Below are 8,452 nucleotides of genomic sequence, written 5' to 3'. Positions count from 1 at the left end.
CTCTAGAAGATACATCACCAATGATGATGTGCTGAGAGGCCTCCATCAGCAGGGCCCCTGGGCACGGTTCCACCTGAATCCCCATGTGCTCGAAATAGTTCTCAGGCAATTCCTCGATTGAAATCATGTTACAAGTCTCATGTCCCTCGGGACGTACTCTCTTCCTGCCCTCTGCCTCTTCCATGAGGACATCGCCTTCACCCGGTTTGACCGTCTCCTTCGATGCATTCCCTGACTCGGCTGTCCTGAGTGCCTGGTTGTAGCAGACCCTCGATTCGTATTGACAGCTCTTCAAGAAACTTACCCCCGTGGGGGTTGGGAATTTTATTGTCATGTGATGGATCGAGGTCACCATCCTCATTGCCCTCATAAGGGGCCTGCCCATTATAACATTATAAGCACAAGGCTGATCTACAACTGTAAACATAGCGATCTGGGTGGTCACATAAGGCTCTTCTCCTAAGGTCACCGGGAGACGAATCGTCCCTTTTACTCCGATTGAGTTTCCCGTGAACCCATACAAGTGCACACCTGTCGAGGTCAGTTCTCTATCTAGCAGTCCTAGTTTCTTGTAGGCATCATAGGGTAGAACATCCGTCGAGCTCCCGGTATCCACCAATGCTCAGTGGACATTTACTGTCCCAATCTTCATTTTTATGACCAGGGCATCAGTATGGGGGTAGTGCACCCATTTTGCATCGTTCTCCCTAAACACAATATCATCAACCTCTTTTTCAAAGAGCTCCGGGGGCCTTCGGCTCAGATGGTTGACGTTGGTGAGGGGCCTGTCCTTTGCTTCCCGGGTATATCTGTCCATCGCCTTCTGGCTGTCTCCACCAAAGTGAGACCCTCCTAGAATAATATGAATGCTGCCGGCCCGGAGTACCCTCTCTTTGTCTTCTGGGGTGGAGGAGGGACGATATGATAATCAGTCCTGTGTTTTCGAAACTCCTTGACAACCCACTCTGTAAGCTTCCCTTGTCTTATCAGCGTCTCGATTTCATCCTTCAATTGTCTGCAATCAGCTGTATCATGCCCCGTGGCCTCGTGGTATGCACAATACTTCGAAGTATCCCTCTTGTTGTAGTCTGTGAGAGGGGCTGCTTTCCTGAACACCCCTTTCCCTGTATAGGTAGCATATATGTGGTCGATGGAGGCTACCGGAGGGGTATGTGTCTGCCATTTACTTGTATAGGGCCTCCCCGAATCTTTGTTCATCTCTTTGCCCCGGGCAGACTTCTTGGGGCTTGAACTATGCTGATACGTCTTCCTCCTCTCATCAGGGCTCGAGGATCGGTCTCTCTTGTCTCGATAGTTCTCTCTGATTTTCAGCTCCCTCATTGACTTCTCTACCCTCTTAAAGGGTTCAGCTTGCTCATAAAATTCTGCCAAGGTCCTTGGCTCGCTAGCTTGGAGGCTTTTCCAAAATTTCGACCCTTCTTTCAACCCCGCTATCAGAATGTTCTTGATGGTCTCTTCACTAGCACCTCTCACCTTAGGAACTTCATTATTGAACCGACGAAAGTATTCCTCCAGAGGCTCCTCCTCCCTTTGTTTGATGTTGGCTAGCGTGCCCACAGGAGGTGAGTAGTGGAGGGTGGATTGAAATTATCGGATGAACAGGTCTTCCAACTGCCGCCACGTCCTTATGCTAGTTGGTTCTAACTTGGAGAACCATTGATGGGCACTCCCTCAGAGTGATGCCGCAAAAAGTCTGCAGCGAGTTGGCTCTGGCACCTGATAGACCTCCATCTCTGTGTTAAATCGTATAAGATATTCCGCTGGGTCGGCTTCTCCGTTGAACAGAAGATCGGGGTTGTGCCTGAATACTTGAGGCAAGGGAGATGATCGAATGGCAGCCATGAACGGAGAAGGGACCGTTGAAGGTAGGGGTCCTCTCTTCTCCTGTTCCATCTGATCTAAGATCCTCCTTAGGTCCCCCACTCTAACGACTTTTCTTTCTCTGTCACCATTTGCATTACTAGAGTGGTGAGAGCCCTGGGGTCACTCGTGGCATCCTCTTCCTCCATCTTGCACATGCGACTCCTCTTCATGATTGTCTTTGCGCCTATGTCATCCCTCCCTCCTGGGCGGAGTGCGCTGTCGTCTTTCTGGAGGAGTCGCTGCACGCCCTCTTTTTAGGGTTTTCTGATGTTTGGGCTCCTTCTCTTCTCTCTCTTTCTTGCTATTCTCCAGTTTGAGCCTGAGATCATGCTCACTTAGCTTCTTGCCCACGCGGTCTAGCACACTAGTCGACCTTGCCTCGGCCGAAGCTGGCTTCTGCCCCGAACTCTTAGAGACCTGGCTGCCCCGCTCAACCCGATCATGAGGTATCTCTTCCTCTTCTCGTGATGCCTCTTTCTTCTGCTTGGTCTCAGTTGCCGCGTCATCAAACTCGTGAATCAGCCTCTTTTGGGGACCCTTTCCCTTTCAGCTACGTTGAGAGACCTTGAAGCGGCGAGCCTTGCGCTTGGCGTTCGGACCGAGCTTTTCTCTACCCTTGACATCCGGGCGTTGATCTCATTCATCTGATCGGCCAGCCCTTCAAGATATGTCATGACCGCATGCCCGTCCACGGCTTGCGATTGGTGGAGGTGGCGCCTGACTCTCTGGGGGCGTGTGCTCGATCTCGTTCTGGTCCTTCTTCTTGCCCCCGCTTCCTGGTGTCACCGCTTTTTTGCCTTCTTGGTCATCTCTTCTCCTTAAGATGAAACTGCCCCCTCCTTCCAGCGCCAAATATTATAGGGAGAATTTCGTATAACAGTGTTATGGAGGTTGATGGTCGGAAGAAAGATCAAGGACGGTGTTTGAAGGGGGAGGAAGGTTGTTTTATGGTGGTGGCTGAGCTTGTATGTTGACTCCTCAAGAAAGAATAGGGTTTTTCTTATTCTCTATCAAGTGTCGACTCATGTCTCATACAAGTGCCTATGTACCCTATTTATAGGAATCAAGCCTCACGTAGTTCTTGGGGAATAAGTCACGTAGGCTAAGGTTAGGGTTCTTCAACCCGTGCAGCCCAAGCCCATGATAAAAGTCAGGCCTCCAGCCAATTAGTCACGTAAATCTCGAGCCGACCTGGTGACCTCGGCCCGCACCGCCTTCCTTTTCAATTAATAAATACAATGCTTCCTTTGTTTTCATAAGATGTGGGCTCATGGGCCCAACTCGCGTGTGGGCATCCGAGCACAGCTCGCGTAGGAAAGCCCAGATTACAAGTGAGCCCAATTCTCATGTGAGAGCCTACCGGCTCACACGTCATGAGCCCAGCTCGTATGTGCTGGCCCAAGCCACATTAATCCACGATTCTAGCCCACACATAAGAGCCCAGTTATTCAATATTCTTATGGGGATCATGAGATCTGTTTAGGGACCATGACCGAAAGCGGGCATAACAATTATAAAAATATTTCGAACTCTATCATAAAAATTAACTGATTGCCCACTAATATGCTGCTCCATACATAATTAACGTACCCAAGTCCCAACCTAACCAATAGTTACGTACACATTTATAGACAGTAAGTATACGTACCTTCAATCATGCATGTCCAACTATCAGCTCCTTATACTTGCACAAACGCTGGGATATTATAGTTGGACTAGTTTCACGATTCATGAATCATGAGCCATGCACACAAATTTTCCCGAAAATATACCCTAACTTAACTAAACAACTTCAGGGGTCGATCAGGCCATCTTGAACTGAAAGTCTCCAACAGACCGCTCTGAAATTTTTAGATTATAAGCTCACATTTTCCGGCCAGCGTACATTCTTGCACCCGCCGATCTAAATATATCTTCTGAGTTCAATTATTCAGTAGCGTGCAGCAATTATGTGGACATAATTAATCTTACAGACTGTATGTACTTGGACAAATTTTCCGCAGTACTAAATAAAAATTTTAACTTCGTTCCATTATTGCTAATTTCAAATTTTATTTGAGATATAATATGCACACAGTTCATAAACGGTAAGCTCCAGTCGCGAGAAATAAGTTTTTCCCAAATAAGTTTCTCTTATGTTACGAGTTAATCTTAATTGTGTGAATTCGATTCATAAATTGTCTTCAATAAATAGATAACTTGTAATGAGCATATACATGGATGACTGAAGACTTTTCTTTGTTGATACTATCCTTTTGTCTCTGTCTTGAAAACAACACAGTCAAATTTCTGACTTGACCAAGCTTTATGTTTGTATATATGACAGGCTACTTGTATAATTTTTCAAATAAACGCTTTTCTGAGTTCATAATATGCATATAAAAGATGATGAAAAGGCACAAGGTTTATACTATTCCACTACTACTTAATTGAACTGCACACATATAGCTACAGAGATAAATTTAAATCGAGCGTGTGTTTATGTAAATACTATCTGGATGGAAAATACTTGTAAGTGGAAGCTGCAGGATACTGCTGTGGTAGAAGATGAAGATGATACTCCACTTCCCGGGTTTCGGTTTCACCCGACTGATGAAGAGCTAGTAGATTTTTATCTTCGACGAAAGGTTGAGAAGAGGCCTATTAGGATTGAGCTCATCAAACATATTGATATTTACAAATATGATCCGTGGGATCTTCCAAGTACGTTTGCTATCTATCAGTTGATTCATTTTTAGTTTGTGAACTTCACTGTTTGTTTGTTTTTCAAAGCACCATACCATGCATATTATTAGTTCGTTTGGAGATCAAGGAGTAAGGCCAAACAATATAAGTATCTAATGTATGTGCACGCCGTTAACATATATAGTATAATTATATTAGTATAGTATTATGGGAGAGTTCCCTTATAAGACATCTGGTTTAGGTTCTGTAGTTTAATTTAAAGCTGAGATTTAACTATTCCGTTTATCTCTGCATTCAGATGCTTACTGAAGTTCGGTGTCAAGTATTTTGGATATGTTATATTTGTCTACAATTACCTTTTCAAGAAGTCAGAAGTAATTGACACTCTTATTATATGTATATAATGAAATTTGCAGAAGGCAGTGATGTTGGAGATAAAGAAAGGTACTTCTTTTGTAGGAGAGGCAGAAAGTATAGGAATAGCATTAGACCCAACAGGGTAACAAGTTCTGGATTTTGGAAAGCCACTGGCATTGACAGACCAATCTACTCCGAACGCCATCGTGATCAGTGTGTCGGATTAAAGAAATCATTAGTTTATTATCGCGGAACTGCTGGCAAAGGCACCAAAACTGATTGGATGATGCATGAGTTTCGCCTTCCTCCTCCTGATTATCAAACCAGCAAGACTAGCTCCAATGTCGTCCAGCTTAATGATTCATTTCAAGAAGCTGTAAGAAGTTAAAACTATACACTTAAATATCATCAAATATTTGCTTCTTTTTTTTTTGTTTCAAGTATATAGCCAACTAGCTTTAGAATCCTAATTAATACATACATACCTATTAATTCGGAAAGAATTTTTCAGGAAGTTTGGACACTCTGTCGAATTCTAAAAAGAAGTACGTCTTCAAAGAAGTATTTAGCAGCTACGAGAGATCAGATTAATGCTAATAAAAGAAATTGTGATCCAGTAACAGACGCAAACTCCAAAACATGCAGTGGTGGAGCTGACAATATTCATGGTTCTAATTTCAGTGTCCAACAGACTCCGGTGTCTATGATTCAGCAGATCAATGAGAAAAAGCCAGGAGTCTATTCAAATAACCACATCCTTGCAGATTTGAACCATTTGGTAATGGGGCCACTCACAAGCTCAATGCATCAAGAAGCTGCATCAAGTGTTATAACAACATACTCCAACTTTTCAAGCCCGGAAATGAACGAGTTTGTGCAATATGCAGATTGGGAAGAACTCAAATCTTTTGCAGAGTTTGCTGGTTGTGATCGGTGCATATTATAAGAGAAAATTCGTTTTTACTCATTTTCTTTTGCTTTCTGCATAATTTACCTCTTTGTTTTTAATTCTAGCTACTAGAACAATAAAAGGTACCTTAGTCTTCCTAGCAGTGTACGGGATGTTCCACAGGGTATGTACTAAAATTTATCTACTTTATAATACTTGTGTATGTTGCGCGATCATGTATGATATATTATACGACAGCTCTGCGAGTAATTCCCCGTAATTGCATTATTGAATTATTGCATACTTGATTAATCAGATCGGCGCAGTACATTGTGTACTTGACGGTGATCATGCATATTTCTTTACGATCTATACTATATCTATACTATATTACATTAAAAGTTTGGTAGTCTAAGTAAAACTTTTTCCTATACTTTACCAATTTCAATTTTATTTTATATCTTACTTTAATTTATGTAATTTATATTAAATTTAATTTAATGTGACTTGGGCTAAGATAAAATAATAATAATATTAATCCTCTTAAAAAAATTATACTAATGAATTTGGATAAACAAAAGAATATGTTTTATTTATCCAGGATAAAAAAAATATATCATACAATTGATTCAGATTAACACAAAACTAAAAAAAAATATAATTCGACCAACCAAAAAAAACATATATACTAATTATTAAGTTAAAAAAAAATTATCTTATTGATCCGGACTTTAAAAAAAATAAAATTAAACTAAAAAATAATTAGTTTGATTTGGTCGGTGTATTGGGCATCGGGCTAAAATAAAATAATGTAAATCACTGATCCGAGATAAATCAAATTAATATTAGACTAAGTATAATTCGTATTGTGAAATAAAAAATCAAATTTTATTTAAAACATAAATAATTATTTTAAAAACATTTAGAATTATCCATGAAACTAAATCGTTCAATCAGTATTGCATTTTTCAAGTATCTTTTATAGAATTATAGTTAATCAATTATGTAACCACCATGCTAAAATAATATTTTTTTTGAAGTTAACATAATGGAGACATTATATTTTTACCCTCAATTAAATAATAATTTCATTATAATAATATTTCCCCTATCAATGTTATCACTTTAAATAAGTTTAAATATTTTAAAAAATTATGAACATATACGTTTACTTATATAATTATCATGAAGTTATATCATTTAAATTTTAAATGAACAAAATTAAGAATTGAATTCAAGTATTTATTTTTAAAATTATGTAATATTAAAAAAAAATTGTACAGTCCGTGCATTGCACGGATTTTAAGCTAGTTATAATAATAGACAAAACATTAAAAGTTTGGTAGTCGGTTGGTAGGTACTTGCTGAAATTACTTAATTAGCCTTATAAAAGTATTCGAATTTTAATCGGTCAATTCTAATTGGAATTGTACGTAAGTCAACTTACTCTATCAATTTAAATTCTATTTCATATCGAACTCTAATAATTATAATTGATATTAAAATCAACTGCTTCTATCAATTTAAATTCAAATTTATATAGAGTTCTATATTATTGTAATTGATATTTCATGCTAAAATAATTAAGCAAACTAAATATAATTGGTTGGATTTGATGGATAAATGTGCCTTATGATCCGAATAAAAAAATAATACTATTGAACTAGGATACACAAAATAATATATAGTATTCATCCAGGATAAAGAAAAGTATTATACAATTGATCAAAACTAACACAAAATTAAAATTAAAATATAAATTGACCAACTAAAACAAAATTATATATATTAATTATTTGGGCTAAAACAAAAATATCTTATTGATCCGAATTTAAAAGAATTAAAATTAAGTTCAAAATAACTAGTTGAATTTGGTCGGAGTAATGTGCCTATCGTTATTAAAAAAAAATGTAAACCATTGATCCGTGATAAATTAAATTAATATTCGACCAAGTATAATACATATCTTATTGATTTGAACTAAAAAATTAACTTTAACTAAAACATTATTATTCCCTTTTAAATACACATATAAAATTATCAATAAAATTATATTATTCAATCAGTAATATTATCTTTTTCAAATAGCTCTTATAGTTAATTGATTAAGTAATAAACTCGCTAAAATAATAATTTTTTAAAGGTCACGACATAATGGAGACATTTTATTTTTATTCTTAATAAAATAAAAACTCGCTATAATTATTTCCCTATACACAGGCTATTACTTTAAATAAGTTTAACTGTTCTAAAAGAATTATGAGCATATACGTATATTAATATAATTATCATGAAGTCATATTATTTAAAATTTAAAATAAAGAAATTTAAGAATTCAATTAAAAATAAATTTATATAATATTAAAAAAAATCTGTGTGATTCGTGCATCGCACGGATTTTAAGCTAGTATATATAATGTCCCAGATATATATAGGGTAACACTCCATGAAGTACCTTGTTTTATATAGAGAATCTTGGAAAACCATTATTTAAAAAATATAAATTATATAATTTATTTTATTTTTCATCATATATAGTTATAAATTTAATTATCAACTTAAAAATTAAAGTTACACAATGTTTTATTTAAAAAACCATTGAAATTGTTGAAAAAGTTTAAATTGGTTCTATAGCAG

The 8,452-nt window shown here is 37.4% G+C and overlaps 1 protein-coding gene across 1 annotated transcript; it reads left to right on the top strand.

Moving 5' to 3' along the window:
• The first annotated feature begins 4,261 nt into the window (after positions 1-4,261).
• LOC141706022 (transcription factor JUNGBRUNNEN 1-like) lies at positions 4,262-6,086 on the top strand. The gene is made up of 3 exons (XM_074508860.1): positions 4,262-4,587; positions 4,986-5,302; positions 5,438-6,086. Exons 1-3 carry the CDS (start codon positions 4,383-4,385, stop codon positions 5,870-5,872), a joined length of 957 nt encoding a protein of 318 aa, XP_074364961.1. The 5' UTR covers positions 4,262-4,382; the 3' UTR covers positions 5,873-6,086.
• Positions 6,087-8,452: the final 2,366 nt, after the last annotated feature.

The sequence above is a fragment of the Apium graveolens genome, chromosome 2 (genome assembly GCF_009905375.1).
Source record: "Apium graveolens cultivar Ventura chromosome 2, ASM990537v1, whole genome shotgun sequence".
Lineage (NCBI taxonomy): Eukaryota > Viridiplantae > Streptophyta > Magnoliopsida > Apiales > Apiaceae > Apium > Apium graveolens.
The sequence above is the reverse complement of the archived record's forward strand: the minus strand, read 5'-3'. Positions and strand labels throughout refer to the sequence as shown.

What these genes read in the sequence shown, in the direction of transcription:
- LOC141706022 (XM_074508860.1), top strand. Translation starts at nt 4,383, where the DNA reads ATGGAAAATACTTGTAAGTGGAAGCTGCAGGATACTGCTGTGGTAGAA. An exon ending in TGATCCGTGGGATCTTCCAA is followed by an intron (nt 4,588 to 4,985) that starts GTACGTTTGCTA and finishes TGAAATTTGCAG; the next exon opens with AAGGCAGTGATGTTGGAGAT. An exon ending in ATGATTCATTTCAAGAAGCT is followed by an intron (nt 5,303 to 5,437) that starts GTAAGAAGTTAA and finishes AGAATTTTTCAG; the next exon opens with GAAGTTTGGACACTCTGTCG.